This window comes from Talpa occidentalis, unplaced genomic scaffold (genome assembly GCF_014898055.3).
Source record: "Talpa occidentalis isolate TD23 unplaced genomic scaffold, MPIMG_talOcc4v2.1 talOcc4.5, whole genome shotgun sequence".
In the NCBI taxonomy this organism is placed as follows: Eukaryota; Metazoa; Chordata; class Mammalia; order Eulipotyphla; family Talpidae; genus Talpa; species Talpa occidentalis.
In genome coordinates, this window is record NW_023604861.1 from 59,764,988 (window position 1) to 59,784,045 (window position 19,058).

Genomic DNA, 19,058 nt, shown 5'->3' on the forward strand with positions numbered 1-19,058 from the left:
AAAAGTGTCTATAGGGCCTCCCCGGTGGCGCAGCGGTTGAGCACTGGGTTGCGAAGCTGCCCGCGGCCTCTGCAGCTCCGGTTCGATTCCCGGCTGCTCCCCGGCCACCAGAGGAGGGTCCCACATGGCGCGCAGACCTCTCCTGCCGCCCGCTGCTCCCCTCAGCAGTGCACTTCGGTCCTTCTGCCTGCTCTGCTCCCTGCTCTGGCTCTGGTGAATTCTCTCACCCTCCTGTGCTTCTGACTGTACCCAGTGCATGTATAAACAAAAAAACAAACAAACAAATAAATAAACATGCCTCTATTTAAAAAAAAAAAAAAGTGTCTATATGTTCCAGTAAGAGCTTGGCTCCATCTTAGTAATTAGCAGTGGAAAGTGGCAAGTCTGAAAATCAGAGCGGGAAGGATGAAACTGAAGGGAAGTTCAAGATCTTTCACTACTATTACTATACGATTCTTTCTGTATGTACCTTAAGCAGTAAGCCATGCATGGGAAATGAGGTTTGGGCCACAAGGAGTCTAGAGCATAGATAGGGCATCAGGACACATTTTAATATTATGTGATTTTAAAAAATCTAAAAATGTTATATATTGTTTACATATTGAAGAATGCTCAGGAGGCATATGTATTTTTTTTTTAAGTCCCTTTTTACTATACAATTTTACTGGGGTACTGTATTCAGAGAGGGAGATATCACACTGTAAGATAACTGATGTTCAAATCTAGCTTATTTCTGAGACTTGGAAAACCAATAATAAACATGTGAGTGTTGAAGAACTTAGATCTATTTGATTCTTGAGTTGAGATAGAGTTTGGATAATAAGAGATGGAGACACCTCTCTATATAGTGATATCATACTCTTGCATACATAATAAATTGTAAGGTATAAAATGACTTCAGGAGATGATGAATGCCATCTAGAGAAGACTGTTCAGACCACTCCTGAAGAATGAAAATGGTGTCTATCCCTCCCTCAACCCTAGATAAGATGATTTATAACTTTTCTGAGATTAACATTCTACTTAGCATTGTCAAGGTATTCTTTTTAATGCCTAAGAAAAAGTTTGAGTTTTGGAAATACACAAAGTATACTCTAATGCTTCAATCCTGAACTCAAGTAGTACAGTGGAAACCTTCGGTAATGTTTTTCAGCTGGGTAGTTCTCTAAAGATGGCTGCCAGTATTTCCCCTCATGCTTGTACTTAATTGTTGCTCCTTCCATCAAGAGATCGAGTCTGTTTCTGCTCCATTTGAATGTAGGCTGGCTTTGTGACTTCCTTTGACCAATAGACTGTGGCAGAGTGATGCTGTGTCAGTTCTGGGCATAGACTTCAAGAGGCATAGCAACTGTAGCTTTCACTTCCTGGGAAGCCTATCCTCAAGTATAGGCATGGGTGAGGGGGTTGGGGGAAGAGAACAGGAACACTTGGAGCAGCTCAAACATGTGAATGAAGCGTCTTGCAGTCTAATCACGCTCCCAGTGTCTGTGACCACATAAGTAACTGCAGCTGAGTTCAGTCAACACCCAGACTTGAGAGAAATAACCAATTGCTATTGTTCTAAGCCTCTAAACTTTGAGTTGGTGTGTTATTGAGCAAAACATAACTGGAAAAAAAAAAATACCACCTTGTGCCATACTCCCATGATATAAATATGGTTCACATTTAAGTCACTCCCAAGATGTGATGCCTGAGAACAAAATTGTGATCAACATATGTGGTAGCATACTTTTATGATAAATCTCTAATGAAATCTTTACCACATATAACATAGGGATATAGATATTAAATTAGTTAAATAAGTGAGTGTGGCTATATTTCACACTTTGCAAGTTAACTAGTTTAATGAAAAAATAATTTTCTTTCGTGTAATGGGTAATTTGTATATATGATTGTGACTAATAGTCTTTTTGTTGTTTATTATTTTATAATCATAAACTTTGCAACCCAGCTAGATTTGGAGGGTGATAAGGAAAATAGAATCCAAAGAACTGCAGCAAGAACATGAAGATTTATAGGATATTTGGAACTGATGGGGGTGAGGGGGTATGATCTGGAAGGAATGGTCTGGTGATGAAGGTAAAACACGAGCCAATTTATTAGATTTATCCACAGTCAGCAATGTGATCTACTTGCTGGTCTTGCCATTCCTGGACACAGCTCTCTATGGCTTCTACAATATTTATACCCTCCTTTGCCTTGCCCAAAAGCACATGCTAACCATCCAGCCCCTCAGTTTGCAGTACAGATGAAATACCGGGAACTGTTTGTGTTGGGTGCAATATTTACCATGGACAACACACCAGGACTTGTATCCTTCTGACTGAAATTATCATCAAATTTCTCCCCATAGATGGACTTGCTGGTCATGCCATTATGGCATGTGCAGTCACCACCCTGGCATATAAATCCTGGAGTAATTCTCCAAATCCTTTCCTCCTAGTTCCTAGAGCATGAAAGTTTTCTGTGGTCTTTGGAACTTTGTTTGCAAATAGCTCTGAGGAGATGTGGCCTAAGGGCTCATCTTTGACTAAGGTTGTCGAAAACCTGGTGGGGTTGACCCCGGCTGCCAGGTGCAGGAGATCTGGAGGTGAAAGAGTTTGGAAGACCTGTGACTGTCAATCTTAAGTTAACACTTTGTGACATGATTATCTGATATGTTTTTTTTTATAGAGCATGTTTATTTATACACACAGTTACTGCAGAGCAGGCAGAAGGACCGAAGTACACTGCTGAAGGGAGCAGCGGGCGGCAGGAGAGGTCTGCGCGCCATGTGGGATTCTCCGCCGGTGGCCGGGGAGCAGCCGGGGATCGAACCGGCGCCGCAGAGGCCGCGGGCAGCTTCGCAACCCAGCGCTCAACCGCTGCGCCACCGGGGAGGCCCGATTATCTGATATGTTTTAAAGGAATTACCCATTACTGAGATGATGGCTATGTGGTGTTTCTTGCAATTTGTCATTTGATGACGTTAATAACTATGATTATAGTTATAAGTCCTTATGGCACAGACATGAGATCCGCTGCAGTGAAACACACATATGAGAGATGTTGTATTCTCAAAGATTAAGGAGAGAGAATCATATGCAAACTGCCATTTTTTTTTTAAAGATTAATTTATTTATTTATACAAGCACTGGGTACAGTCAGAAGCGCGGGAGGGTGAGAGAATTCACCAGAGCCAGAGTGGGGAACAGAACAGACAGATTGACAAAATACACTGCTGAGGGGCGCAGCGGGCGGCAGGAGAGGTCTGCATGCCATGCGGGACCCTCACCCTGCGGCTGGGGATCGAACCGGCACTGCAGAGGCTGCGGGCAGCTTTGCAGCCCAGCGCTCAACAACTGAGCCACCAGGGGAGGCCCTGCAAACTGCCATTTCTAATGTGTATGTTGCAGAACTTTCAACAAAGGATGGATATGTGTCCTTAGAGCATTTCTGTCATTGACTTCTTTTTTAAATATTTTTATTTATTCATACAAGAACTGGGGTGTGGGCCAGAGGTGGGGGGTAGGGGGGGAGGTGAGAGGGAGCAGAATAGGCAGATTTACTGAAATACACTGCTGAGGGGAGCAGCAGGTGAGATAGGAGAGGTCTGCTGCACCATGTAGTTAGCTCCCCGGTCGGGGATTGAACTAATGCCCCAGTGGCTCATGATAGCATTATAGCGCTGAGACTTTAACCCCTGTGCCACAAGGGAGGCTCTGGCATTGACTTTAAATGAAAAATCCTCTGAGCAACTTCCCCTTCCAATTCTGGTTAGTTCAGTTCATTCCTTTTTTGTCTTTCTTTTTCTTACCACCATCCTTTATCATCTCCTTATATTCCTCCCTCCTCCCTCTTAATTTCCCTTAAGTTAATGTCCAATGGTTTTTATACTTATTTTACTTTGTCAAATCATCCAGTATGTAAATGTCCAATATTTATCTCTGTCGTTCTGATTTACTTTACTATATACATAGTTGCCTCAGACAGCTACCATTTTGCTGTAAATGGAAGTATTTCATCTTTCCTTACAGCTCAATAGTATTCCAGTGTGTGGCTGTACCACATCTTGATTGAATCTTCTGTCTATGGACTTTTTGGTTGCTTCCATGTCCTAACTATTTTAGAGCATATGATTTTTTGTATAAATTGTTTCATGTTCACTGATGATGCCCACGAGTGGGATTGCTGGGTCATAAAGCATCTCTATTTTTAGTTTTTTCAAGTAAATACAGATTGCTTTTCATATTGGCTGCACCAGTTTACATTCCCACTAACCGTGTAATAGGATTTCTCTTTCTTTTGCATCCTCTACAGCACTTGTTTTGGGTTTGGGCTTTTTTTTTGTTGTTGTTGTTTTTTGTTATGTGTTATTCTGATGGGTGTGAGATGATATCTCATCATGATTTTAACCTGTGTCTACCTAAAGGACATTTAGTAAACACTTATGCAATGAATTTAGTATGGAAACCTGCCCATTCTTGCAGTTTTAATTTGGCTTTAGGCATCATAGGGTATATTGACACAAATCCATCATTTGTTGAAAATTCTGCACCATAAACATTAGAAATGGCATATGTGTGGGTTTACTGCAGCGGATCTTATGTTGATGCCATAAGGACTTAAAACTACAATCATGGTGTTAATGTCATCAAATGACAAATTGCATGAAATACCCCATATTCATCAACTCAGTAACAGGTAATTCCTTTTCTATGTAGGAAAGGTTCACACTACTTTTATAAGCTCATAGTAGCTTCACAACCCTGGATATGTTGTTTTTTATTTTTTGCTGCTAATACAATTGCCGTTTAGGTTGGTGGTTTTACTAACCTGAGCATATAGCATCAGTATAATGATTTGCTCACTTCAGTGAACTGCCAGATCCTATGTCCTAGAGTAGCTCAAAGCTTCTGTGGAATGAAATGAAAGTGGCCCCTTGGATGATAAGGCGAAAGAATTGCTTCCAGAGGCCATTGTTGCAAGCTGTGCTTCAAGTCCGATAACTTACTAGAAGCAGATAGTGACAGTTGTCCTCTTAAATGAGTGGTGAAGTTGAGCACAACTGATAAAGCAATGTGTTAGGAACTTCTAAAGCAGCAGTAAATGCTGTTTTCAAAGGAAGGTAGGAGGCATCGCTGTGCTGTATACTCAGAGCTCCTTAGTCTTTGTGCAAACTGTCAAGTATTCAGGTCATTCTTTCCATTTCATTCTTGCAGGAAAAGAAGTGGATGACACTCTCCTAGCAGCTGAGATAGTAATAGCATCAGTATCTCAGCAAATCTCTGAAACTATTTCTTTGCAGTACTTATATCATAGGATGGGTGAAATAGTTTCAAAGTATATTTTTATGTTAAAAATGTTGAGGCTGCTTCTACCATAGAGTCTTATCTGGATTTGGGAAATACATATGGTGTCTAAATCATCTGGAACATCTGCTCAGCTTGAAAAACTTATTCAGAATAAGTGTGGAAGGAATTGATGAGTAACATTTTTTTTTTAAGATTTATTTATTTATACAAGAACCAGGGTACAGGCCAGATGTGTGGGAGGGTGAGAGGATTCACCAGAGACAGAGTGGGCAACAGAACTGGTAGACTGACGAAACACACTGCTGAGGGGAGCAGCGGGCGAGGGAAGAGAGGTCTACTTTGCCATGTGGGATTCTTGTTGGCTGGCTGGACGACTGGCCGGGATCGAACTTGCTCTGCAGAGGCTGTGGACAGCTTCACAGTGCAGTGCTCAACTGCCTGCGCCACGAGGGAGGCCCTGATGAGTAACATTTGACTCTTGTGTAAGTTTAGAGTTTTTTGAGTTGCTTTTGCTCTTTTAGTATAGATATTTGACATAAGTTGTAAAGTAATATCATAAAAGTTTACCTAGCTTTCTAGACTTCTAGAATTTGAAAGTTTTGCTAGAAGTGAAATATCATGTACTCAAAAATAGAAGAGGTGACCACACCCTTAATTCTTGTGCTCAACTGGGAATTTCCATTGGTGAAAAAGAAGACGGCAATGAGACACTTGTTCTTGCAGGAAACTGGATGTTCTTCACAGAGGAGATGCCTTCATTTTTATCATCTGCTAGAATTCCGAGAATTTGATTTCTAGAATTTCATCTTATAGTTTTCTGGCATATGTAATTTTGGTAAAGCTGTTGTGCACATAATTTTGTCCCATTTACACATTAACACATATTACATGGGCTGTATGTTTGCATGTTGTATCCCATTGTTTGCTTAGTTACTCCACTTACATTTGCACTGTAGGATTTTACTTATATTGTAGGTTTTCTAGAATCTGCCTTTCTTTTTTTGCCCTTAAGTTCCTCAGAGGCAGGAACCAGGACTGTTCTTTATGATTCTCCCAGCATTTGTGGTATGTGGGGGTCATTGTCAAAGAAGCACTTATGCTATTATTTTGTTCTTGTTTTCACAAAGTAGTGCTCTTTTATTTAAGACATTTTAGACTTTATCAGTAGCAAATTAACTATAAATAAACTCCTAATGTAACTCCAGCCTTGCAACTTAAACTGATAATGAAAATCATCACCTATCCAGTTTATGGAAATAAAGAAGTAATAGAATAGAGATCTTGGGTATACTTTATTTATTTATTTTTTTAAAAAATATTTATTTATTTATTTATACAAGCACTGGGTACAGTCAGAAGCGCGGGAGGGTGAGAGAATTCACCAGAGCCAGAGCGGGGAGCAGAGCAGGCAGAAGGACCGAAGTACACTGCTGAGGGGAGCAGTGGGCGGCAGGGGAGGTCTGCGCGCCATGTGGGCCCCTCCTCTGGTGGCCGGGGAGCAGCCGGGGATCGAACCGGCGCCTCAGAGGCTGCGGGCAGCTTCGCAACCCAGCGCTCAACCGCTGCGCCACCGGGGAGGCCCTAGATCTTGGGTATACTTTAATTGCAAATGCTTTAATTAAACATTTTTGCAATGAGTATTTTTCATATTTGAAATTGCTATTTCAAATAATCTAAACCTGACTATGGCTAGTATACTGAAGAACGTGAAGCCCATTTTAAATGGATTGTTCTGACATTCCTATTTTCTGTGAGAATATCAGCTCTTATCTGACTTCATGCCCAAGAATGACACTAAAAGAGGAGTCAGAATCTCGGAGCTAGCCAGTTCTGCAGGGTTGCTCATCTCTTCTGATTTCTCTTCCTTACCAAGCTTTTAGGTCAGCAGAAGACAGGTCTGAAGGTGTAAAATCCATTGGTGGCATTGATTTCTTTTGTGCCAGATACGTCTGGTTAAATGAGGGGAGAAGGATTGAGGTCTGTGTGGAAGCTACATGCTTATAAGTCAATCCTAAATTTCTAGTATTTTCTAATTTTGAGACCATTAGTTCATCAAAAACAAAGTTTCTGTACTAGTTTAGCCATTTCCTGTGTTTTTTTTTTTTAACTCTATAAACATACTCAAGTATATTTTTGCTAGGTCTGTGAAACAAAGTGTACCCCCATCTCTCTCAATACTTGCTTCCTAGGGGAAGGAAAAATGTGCTTTTAAAGGAATCAAAAGGTTGGTGGCAACATTACTCCTTTAGTCTTCTTGTTCCAAATGCAGATTTCTAAAATTGGAAGGTCTGTGTGCTCTCCATTGAATTTACTTCCAGAAGTGTAAAATAAAATAACCTTTTCTTCTTTATGCCACAAGCTCTCTCAGGGACAGTGCCAGTTGCTAGGAAAAGTCATTTCAGGGAATGGAATATTGATCTCTAGTACTAATAGGCACAGAATAACTTCATGGGAATATAGGATATATTTTCAGGTGTCACAAAAATTTGGTGATCCATATTTGGCACATTATCTTCTTGAAGGTGTTAAACTCCTTTCCAGCCTCTGATTGCCTCATTTTCATACAGTAAAAAAAATAATGAATTCACCTATTAACGTACAGTCAGTGATAATTCATAATAAAAACATCAATGCTATTTATGAGAAACTTTTTAATAAAATGATAGATAAAAGGGTTGCAAAAAAATAACTTACAGAAGTACTTCAGCACAACTATTTAACTGACATATTAATTATGACTCATTTTTATAATTATCAAACCCTGAAAAGACTTGTCTTCATAGCAATTTGTTTGAGTTAGAGTTCTAAGAAAGTTGTATTTCTTTTGGAAATGTTCCATTCAGAATGTCTCCTATCTGAACTTGCCTTCCCAAGACAGAATTAATGAATTATGATTGTACTTTTCCAGAAATCGATTTTATTTCTGAAATCCTTCTACATGTAATTAAAAAAAATCTTTGAGTTTTCAATGCAGCCTTGATATAAACCTATGGGATCCTTATTTTTAAAAAAAATTATGGTATAATAGACATAACATAAAATTTACCAGTTTACATTTGTAAGTGTACAGGTTAGTGATAGTAAATACATTCACATAGTTGTGCAACTCTTCTCACTAGCTCCAGAATTTTCTCATTATCCCACACAGGAATTCTACAATAACTCCCAATACCCATCTCCCCTGAGACTGTCCTTGGCAACCGCCATTCTGCTTTCAATCTCTATGAATTTGACTAGGCATCTCACAGAAATGGAGTCATACAGGGCCTCCCCTGTGGCGCAGCGGTTGAGCGCTGGGTGCGAAGCTGCCCGCGGCCTCTGCGGTGCCGGTTCGACCGGAGGAGTGTCCCACATGGCGTGCAGACCTCTCCTGCCTCCCGCTGCTCCCCTCAGCAGTGTATTTCGGTCCCTCTGCCTGCTCTGCTTCCCGCTCTGGCTCTGGTGAATTCTCTCACCCTCCCGCGCTTCTGACTGTACCCAGTGCATGTTAAAAAACAAACAAATAAATAAAACATGCCTCTATAAAAAAAAAAAGAAATGGAGTCATACAGTATTTGTTGTGTCTGGCTTTCTTTACCTAGCATAATGTCTTCAAGGTCATCCTGCTGTGGCATGTATCAGAATTTCATTTGTTTTTAAGAAATAATATTCTGTTGTATATAGGTACCACATTTTGTTTATCCTTTCATTTGTGGACAGATATTTGGGTTTTCTATCTTTTGGCTAATGTGAATAATGTTGCTTTGAATGTTTGTGCACAATTATCTGAGCCCCTGATTTAGAACTTGGGAATATACTAGAAGAGGAATTGCTAGATCACATGGTAATTCTATTTAGTTTTTTGAGGAAATCCTATCATGTTTTCCACATTGGCTATACCATTTCATATTCCCTTTCTTTGTATAATTATATATTAAAATTCATTTTATAGAAATATCTGAAATACTCTGCCACACTAGGCTGTGAATAAGGCAAAAATACCTCTTAAAACTTTTAATAACTTATGGGATGAACATTCAAATAACTAAGATTTTATCTTCATTTAAAATGTTTATTTTTTGGTCACAAGTTATTTGCTTTTGGAATATATTTAAACAATACAAAGGAAACGTTGCCTCAGTATATTCAGAAAAATACATTTTGGGATGTGTGTATATCCCTTTTTCTGGATTTACTATATTTTAAAAATTGTAATGATACAGTGTATATTTCTTCATTACAAAGCTGAGCCTTACTGAGTGCAGGGTTTTTGTGGGGGTGTTTTTGTGTTTGTTTCTGTTTTGCTTTTAACGGGAATAACATACAGTTTAGCATTTTGTTAGCATTTCCCCTCAGGATGCTTCATTTTAGGATGCACTCTAACATGGGAAAGAACAGCATGGGGGTTACCTTCTTTAAGATACTTCCCCACTGCTGACTACTTACCAAGGCACACTGCTTTTCTAGGAGGCTGAGGCTAAGCCAGGCCAGTGGTTAAGACTCTTCTCTATTAGCAGTGCCCCTGCAATGTCAACAGAATAACTTCATATGTTACTATTTGAAGCATGTAAAACTTTTGGCACTTCTGGCATGATGATTTAACTATATATTACTTTAAAATGAATTCGATACAGTTAGAACAAGATTATTAATATTTATTTTTTAAAGATTTATTTATTTATGCATATAAGAATTGGGGTACAGGCCAGAGGTGTGGAGGTGGGGGTGAGAGGATTCACCAGCGTCAGAGTGGGGAGCAGAACAGGCAGATTGACTGAAATATACTTCTGAGGGGAGCAGCAGGTGAGACAGGAGAGGTCTGCTGCATCATGTGGGTTAGCCCTTGGCTGGGTATCAAAATTCTGCTGCCAGTAGCTTCATAGTACTGAGACTTAACCCTTTGTGCCACCAGGGAGGCCCTGATTCTTATATTTTTGACTCATTGTCAGCCACAGAGTTCTCAAATATAGTGTGGGTTCTTAACAGATTAAATATAGTTAATTTTTAGTGATTTAATCTGCTTTAGCTTTCTATGATAGATCAGTAATATATATATAATTTTGTGAGACTCAAACATTATATCGATGAAGTTGATAGAATTATGATACTCAGTATGATTTTCTTAACACTAACAAAGATGCCTAGGGAAATGGAGTAATTATACATATATCATAGTAATGTAGCTAGCAGTAATGGTGGTAATTTTGATTAGTTGAAAATGTTAGTCGTATTTACATTTATACTGTGCTGTCTTAGACCCTACATGCCCAAGCCCAGGACTCTGTTTTGTACAACACATAGCAGCACATCCTGGATTTTAACATCTCCAAGGAATCTCTCAGAGAAACATGTCTGAATTCTGAGGAAACCCTGTTCATGTCATCAGCTGCTTGGGTTGTGTTGTCTAATGAAAACATTCTTTGTACCTTTGCTGACTAACCCAAGGAGGCATCTGGGCTCACATGCTCTTTTGAGGACTGAGGTCATATTTGATCTTCAGGGATCTGCATTCTAGTTTTTTTGGGAAGAATAAAGGACTAAATGACATCTATGCAATATAACCAAGCAAATCTACACAGAGGCATATTGGGGAACACATTTATTTAAAAGTACTACTTTGTATTTGAAGCTTTTTTATTGGATTTTTATGTTTTATTTATGACAAATATTCCACATCCTTGGTCCTCCTCATAGAATTTCTTAGAGACAGTGCCACCTGCCTTGGCCAGTCAGAGAATGGAGTCATTGGATTCGCACATCCTGTGAATGGCACCACAGATGGCATAGGTTGTAACCTGACTGTTGAACATGCTGTCACTTTGTCAGCTTCGCCAGGTATATGTGAATGGATGAGCGGTCTGTGGTGCAGATGAAGGCGTGGCTGGCTCAGCATTTCCAGAGCACTACAGGTCCAGGAACTTACCAGGTCATTCTGTTTGGTGAGAGTGTCAGGACTGATATTCTCTGTAAGAAAGAGTTAGATGTGTGGGGGTTGAATTCTAACTGTGTCACTTCTTCATTGAAATTGGAATGTCATTTCACCTTTGAACCTCATTCCTCATCTGCTAAGAATGGATTATGATCTCTTCTTTACAAGAGTACTGTATTGTGAAAATTAAACAAGAATGCTGAAGCATCTACAGCAAAGCAGTTTCTTGATTATTGTTAATTCCTTCCTTCCTGCTCTTTATTTGCTTTGCTTGATTGTATTGCTAGGAGTGAGTATTTGCTTCAGCATTATCGCTTTTGTTCTTTGTGTTCAGAAGTTCCCTGTACCCCTCACCCCCATCTTCATTACATCTTAAACATAAAATTATAAATTTTTACATGACAGATTTTTGGAAAATCTAGCCTCAGAAAGGTACGTAGCATGCCACACTGGCTGATTAAAAGTAAACCTGAAACTAACACAGGCCTTAGAACTCTTAATCCTTTAACATTTTGACAGATGGGTAAAAAGCCTCAGAAAGGTACGTAGCATGCCACACTGGCTGATTAAAAGTAAACCTGAAAACTAACACAGGCCTAGAACTCTTAATCCTTTAGATCATGCCAAGGCTTTTGGTTGGAAAGTCATTTATAGGACCTGGTTTTTATGTTGACTCTTAAACTACAAGTCTTTAGAGAAAAAGCTTGTAAAGTAAAGCTCCAAGTAATTTAGCAATCGGTAAATCTCAGTTTATGTAATAAACCATCATTATGAAAATTAACTTCATTTTTTAAAGTAGATTACCAACCCTTAGGGCAGAGTTACCTTTAGTGGATAAATGATTACAAAATAATTACACTGCTGTCAGGAAATTGTATGATTTGGAGTGGTAATACCCCTTTGTTTTAATTTTAAATTTTAAATGTTTAATTTTTAATTTTAAATTTAAATTTTAATCTTATATTTTTAGCTAATTTAGTTATTCCCCCTTTTAAAATTTATTTCAAATTTAATTCCATATTATGTAAGACATGAAATTTTGAAGACTAACTTAACAAAATATGCTCTAGGAAAGTATGCTCTGGATTTTCTTGGAATTTATCTACCTGCTTAAAGACAACTACACTGTTTCACGTCTTGTGTCTCCATTCCTTGTCTGTTTTGCAAGAGGCATAAGGCAGGCCATTTGGGGTGAAGGGGGCATCTTTTGTGTTACTCCTAAAAGCATTTACCATACAAAGAATGCTTACAAATCAAGAACAACAGTCCCTGTGTGTGCCTTGGTGTTGGGCGCCATGTGCAAACAACACCTGAGGGGGGAGAGCCTATATTTCTAATACAAAAGTAATGACATAGACCCCCAAAAAAAGTGTAGTAAAAAATGGGACTTTTTGTATAAGGATGGCACATAGGCTCATAAAGAGGAAGTGGATAGCTGAAGAGTGCAGACACTGGCTCTGGATTACATGGCATCAGGTCCTGATCCTGCCACTTAATAGTTTGAGCAAATTCTTAAAATCTTTGTAAAGTGAGGATTAGATCATTACTTGGGATATGGTGCTCATGAGGTGCTAGTTGTTGTTGTGATTGCAACAATACAAACACACATTTCAGAACATTCAAATGTGTTCCTGGAGGATGGCTGTGCTGTGACAGGAATAGCCTGTCCTGGTGGTGTTTCGTGATCACTGACTAGGTGATGTAAACTTGGGGCACAGCAGACACCTAATCCTTGTCATTCAAGGTAGGGTTGATGAAAAAAATCTCCCTAGATGGCAGAAACTGAGGCTTTGGCTGAGCTTGCTCAAGCCCAAATCCCTCTCTGCAGGTACTGTCGGAAGTGCTGGTGCCAGAAAGACTTTGTCTTGAGCCTTCTTCCTCTCTTGGCTATTTTTAGAGGTCTGAGAAGAGAGTGAGTCGGAAGGAATTTCTAGAGCTCTGGACCTCACTAGGAAACCTTGGTTGCATTTATCAATTGTTTGGTTCTATTTCAGTTCCAGCGGTGGGAGGCAGAATGGAAACTCACTTGGCACGATTGGGTGCTTTGTGTTTGTGCAGTCCCCTGGAATTTTGAGAAATGCTTTCTGAACTAGAAGAATTAGAACTGTGACCAGGATTCTGTGTGTAAAATTTAAACAGATCAAGTTTAGATTTTTATGGAAATTTATGTATCTTTCTACTTTACAGGGTACTAGTTAGCTAGTTGTTTTTGCCTGAAGGTGGTTAGTCATCAGTTCTAATCCCAGAATTAGGGTGAATTTGTCTTTCCTGTTATTCATATGATAACTTTTCTCAATGTGAAATAAAATACGGTCTGTGAAATAAAATACATGTAGGGAATGTGGTGATGTAAATTAGGAACAGAATATAATATTTCTTTTTATAGTTTCATATAGTAATCCTTAAGCTAGTGCGTTTAAATATTTTTGCCTCTCAGCGGTTGAGCGCTGGGTGCGAAGCTGCCCGTGCGGCGCCAGTTCGATCCCCGGCTGCTCCCGCCACCGGAGGAGGGTCCCACATGGCGTGCAGACCTCCCCTGCCGCCCGCTGCTCCCCTCAGCAGTGTACCAATTCTCTCAGCGTTTCTGACTGTACCCAGTGCATGTAGCAAACAAATAAATAAATAAATAAAAACATGGCCTCTCAACTATCTGAGGACTGTCCTATTTCCATCATTAGACAAATAGCGGCTCTCTGTGGCAGTGATTTCCTACCATAGATAGCGGTCTTTCAGGGCATCCTGGGAGTGGTAGTAGAGGATGGAAAGGTAGAAAGGTAACATTCTGATTTTTATCACACTCACAGACTCCTCTTTGAGAATTAGCTACCTTAGACAAACTAATGTTGTCACCGTTTTTATCCTAATACCCTCGGGGGAAAATACCTGAGAAGAAGCCTTGCTTTCATACAGTCAGCATGTCTTTGCTCCATTGTCTGCCTTTGGTTGTATGCAAGCTTGTATGTAGCAGATAGGCAGACTTGTCAGTGGGCAAGCAGTGGGTTCTAACAATTTTTCCTCCCATTACAGGAGAAGGCCTTGGAGAGAAGGTGTAGGAAGCATTGGAACATTGCTGAGGAAAGTGAGCCATCCACTTAACCAAACCAAAGGTGGGTAGTTTATTCTGCGATAGCTTTGTTGCCTTTTATAAGCAGTGTCCTTTTTGTTTGTTTTTTTTGGTATTTACTTTTCAGTAGGAATCCTTTTTGTTTGTTACAGCAGAAATGCCAGCTTATTTATAGGAATTGCTTATAGCCAGAGTCATGGTGGATGTAGGGAAATGGCCAATCTTCACTCTGCTCTCACCTCAAGAAATTGCATCTATTCGGAAAGCATGTGTCTTTGGCACTTCAGCAAACGAAGCCCTGTATGTTACTGACAATGATGAGGTAAGACTCTCAAAGTCCAGAGTTTAATTTTAGGACTTATTTTGTAGTTGGGCTTTAAAGTGGATAGTTTGCAGAGTGAGAAAAGATGGGGATTAAAAAAATACTTGAAATTCAGTGTCTTTGATATGATTTCTCTCTCAAGTTTCTTGTTTTAATACCCTCTACTCTTTGAATTTCATAATATCGTCAAATATGTTAAAATTTAACTAATGTCAGCAGAGGTTGAATTTTTAACAACCTGTCAATCTCCTACCTACTGAGGTATCAAACTGAACTTTAGTATGTCTTATTTTCAGAGAAAATTAAATCAAGTGACCCAGAACTATTTTTTTTCTAGGTCTTTGTATTTGGATTGAACTATAGTAACTGTCTAGGAACTGGAGATAACCAGAGTACTCTTGTCCCTAAAAAGCTAGAAGCTTTCTGTGGAAAGAAGATTAAAAGCCTTAGTTATGGGAGTGGACCACATGTTCTTATCAGCACCGAAGGTAAAGAGGGAACAAAAGCTAGCTTTTCAGGTTGTGAGCATCGAGCAGAAAATTCTAAACTAAGGTAGGTGGGGGGAAGTGTGACCATATCAAATTTAATATGGGAAGTATACAAAACAGGTGAACGTTAAACATTTCAGATTAATTCTGAAACAGACGTAGGATGACTTGCCAATTAAAGCATACTGCTGAGGTTTTAGATTACTAAAGTTGTGGAAGGTTAGATAGAGCAGAGGGGTCCTTCTGTGAGAGGATGCAGTGGAATGGCCAGGGACCAGTCAGTCAGGCTGGGGTGATGGGAACCAGATTCTACCTGGTAAAATCCCGAATAACTCCTCCCTCATCTCTGCACAACAAGCATTACAACTCCTGGCACGCCATGGACCTGACTTCCTGAGTGGGATGGGGAGGGGTAAGGCAGTGGTGCTGAGTGGCCTTGTTGAACTTAAAGCACTGAACATATGTGCACCCCATCTCTCTTTTCTGGATTTAGTGCTTTGGCAGGCAGCACAAACCCACTCCTTGGGGAGACCAGCAGCCTTGACCTCATGGTGGAATCAGCTTGGGTGGCACATTTTGAACTTTGGTTCTCTCCTTCTCTGCCAGCCCTGTGGGCCCTGTGCAACCTCTTGTTTGTTTTTCATGCTGGGCGCTCCCTTGGATTTGTTCTCCTAGAATCTTTCCCATTGGGCCTTGGCTGCTTCTATTTGGACCCTGCTTATTTGACTGAACCTTTGCTCATGAGGGGATGGTTGATGTCAGAGTCTGATAGAGAGTTTATACTTTGAAATCCTACTCTCCCCTGCTCCTCTTCACCCCTCACTATACCCTTTGAATTTCACACCAATTAAAAATCTTTGAGCACATGAGAGTTTGATTACTTGGCTTTTGTGTGCATGGTTAGGCACAAAGCTTTAGAATGTGCACCATGGGTTTTTTCTCATAACAGTTTGAATCCCTGTTCATGTCTCAGTTTTGCCTGGCATCATTTTCAGTGGATTTGTGATAGCAAGGCAACTTTCAGGTTTCACTTTGTACATTTTTATAGACACAGGTAATAGTGGTTTTCATTTCTCTGCATGTTGCTCTTTTTTTTTTTTTTAAAGATTTATTTATTTATTTATACAAGCACTGGATACAGTCAGAAGCGCAGGTTGGGAGGGTGAGAGAATTCACCAGAGCCAGAGGGGAGAGCAGAGCAGGCAGAGTGACGAAGTACACTGCTGAGGGGAGCAGCGGGCGGCAGGAGAGGTCTGCGCGCCATGTGGGACCCTCGCCCAGTGGCCGGGGATCGAACCAGCGCTGCAGAACTTCGCAGCCCAGTGCTCAACCGCTGCACCACCGGGGAGGCCCTGCATGTTGCGCTTAACATTGGAGTTAAAGAAATCTTAGTTTATCCTGGAATTCATGCAGTTGCCATAAGAAAAGGATATGGGATTCATACAGGTGGGTAGATTCTTCAGCTTTTTCTTTCTGAGGAAGACCATACAGTCGTCTTTGGGTGTTTGGGCAGCCAGAACTCTAACAAAGTATTATATCTAACTTAAAGTATTCCTTTTATATTTTAGGAACTTAAACTCTTGTTCTCTCTCGGAGGCTCGCAGCTTTTTAATTGGATAAGCTTTTAATGTTGCATTTGGGCCACAGTTTGCTTCCATTACATCTTGGCTCTAGATTGGATAATCATGGCCTCTTTGGATACTGCCATCATCTTAGTATTGAGCTTTTTAATTGCTTTAATTCATATCTTGAATCTATTCCAGATTCTCTCCATATTCCTCAAACTGAGCATGTCCATCTAATAAGAAGATAACTGATGTTGAGCACAACAACATGATCCCACTTCTACGCTGTGTCATCATGCTGTCTGGCAGCATGCACCCCGACTCCTTTAGGCAGTTACTGCTTTGCTGACTGGCTCAGCTTACTGTCCATTGTGACCTAATGATTTACCTTTTTCCTAAAACATACCAGTTTTACCTAGTCATTGATTTCTGATCATAAAATACTTGGTTCTCTTCAAAGTGGTTACCATAGCAAACTATAACTCTTCCTTTTTTCTTTTCTTTTCTTTTTTTTAAAGATTTATTTAATTATTTATTTAATTATTTATTTATGCAAGCACTGGGTACAGTCAGAAGCATGGGAGGGTGAGAGAATTCACCAGAGCCAGAATGGGGAACAGAACAGGCAGACTGACAAAGTACACCGCTGAGGGGAGTAGCGGGCGCGGCAGGAGAGGTCTGTCGCGCCACGTGGGACCCTTGTCAGTGGCTGGGGATCGAACCGGCGCTGCAGAGGCTGCGGGCAGCTTCACAGCCCAGTGCTCAACCGCTGTGCCACCAGGGGAGGCCCAAACTATAACTCTTCTTTTGCAATTATTTTCAGTACAGAGCATGCAGTTTTAACCATCTTGAGTGTTACAATTTAATATAAAACATAAAAATTAAATGTAAAATAGTTTTCTTTTGAAATATTTTTCTTTTGGTTTTCAATTCAATTTGATTATTTCAACGTGTTTATTGAAGCATTGTTGATTTGTCATAAAGTATATGTTTTAGAGGTGTAAGTTCACACCTCTAGAAATGTGTGTTATACCACACCCACCATTAAAACAACATAATCTTCTACCATAGTTCACTGAACCCCTGCCCCAGTGCTCCCACCCTCCCATCCTCCCCTTCTGGTAGCCTCAGTTCTATTGTCATATTTCAAGGATTTTGGTTTGCTTTTTGTCTGTTTCTTTGCTTTGTGTTTTATATTTCACATATAAGTGAAATCATCTGATATTTCTCTTTCTCCTTCTGACTTACTCGCTTAGAATAATCCCCTCTAGTTCCATTCATGTTGTCACAAATGGCAAGAGTTCATCTCTTTGACAGCTTAGTAGTATTCCATTTTTATATGCTACATATTCTTTATTCATCTGTCGTTGGACACTTAAATGGTTTCCATAACTTGGCTCTTGTAAACAGTGCTGCAGTGACCATAGGAATGCATATATTCCTTTGAATTGGTGTTTTTGCATTCTTAAATGCAAATGGTTTACAGCATTGTATATAATTTAGAGGTTACCACACCACACCTGCCACCAAGGCACTGAAAGTACTCCAACATAGTCCACTCTGGCCCCTTCCCATTAGCCCTCCCCCATTTGCCTCTGGTAGTTTCAGTTCTACAGTCAGATTTCTAGGGTTTATTATTGGCTTGGTTTTTCTGACCCTTTGTTTTGTTTCTCTATATTCCACATATTAGCAACACTGTCTAATATTTGTCTTTCTCCTTCTGACTTATTTTGCTTAGTGTTATCTCCTTTAGTTCCATTCATGTTGTTACAAATCTTAAGAGTTTGTCTTTTTTTAAAGCTGAGTAGTGTTCTTTTTGAAAAAAAATTTGTATATATTTTATATATTTTACATTTATTTTTAAACAATGTTTGCTTTTTTTTTTTTTTACCCTCAGATATAGTCCCCATAGAATTTCCTTCATCAGTTCACGTGCACCATCACTACAGTCCCCTATGCTCCTCCTTCCCTCCCTCCAATCCCTCTCCCTTCTCTTCCCCTGCAGGATGTCTCTGGTTTATAATTGTCTGTTTGTTTTGGTTTGCCTGTATTCCTCTTATAGGTGAAACCATTGTTTTTTTTTCTTTTTCCTTCTTATTTCACTGAGCATAATTCCTTCAGTTCCATCCATGTTGCTGTGTGAATGGCATGAGTTTATCTTTTTTTTGATAGCTAAATAATAGTCCATTGTGATATGTACCACATCTTCTTGATCCAGTCATCTATTTTTGGACATTTGGGTTGTTTCCAGGTTTTACCTATTGTAAATAGTGCTGCAATTAACATAGGGGTACAGGTGTTCTTTTCCTTCTTTTACATATACCACATATTCCTAATCCACTCATCTATCTTTAGGCACTTCAATTTTTTCTATAGCTTAACTGTTGTAAAAAGTGCTACAGTGAATGAGGTGCTGG

At 39.8% G+C, this 19,058-nt stretch overlaps 1 protein-coding gene across 7 annotated transcripts in view; it reads left to right on the top strand.

The window, feature by feature from the left end:
• RCBTB1 (RCC1 and BTB domain containing protein 1) overlaps nt 1-19,058 on the top strand; it is a 71,648-nt gene that overhangs the window by 1,319 nt on the left and 51,271 nt on the right. For 3 of the 7 annotated variants that reach the window (XM_054701288.1, XM_037527292.2, XM_054701289.1), the window contains exons 2-4: nt 14,230-14,309; nt 14,422-14,588; nt 14,926-15,076. In XM_054701288.1, the coding sequence (XP_054557263.1) occupies nt 14,463-14,588; nt 14,926-15,076 (277 nt within the window). In that variant the 5' untranslated portion in view covers nt 14,230-14,309; nt 14,422-14,462. Of the gene's footprint in view, nt 1-14,229; nt 14,310-14,396; nt 14,589-14,925; nt 15,077-19,058 lie in introns of all 7 variants that reach the window. The other 4 variants (XM_037527290.2, XM_037527294.2, XM_037527293.2 and 1 more) reach the window with 2 other exon arrangements.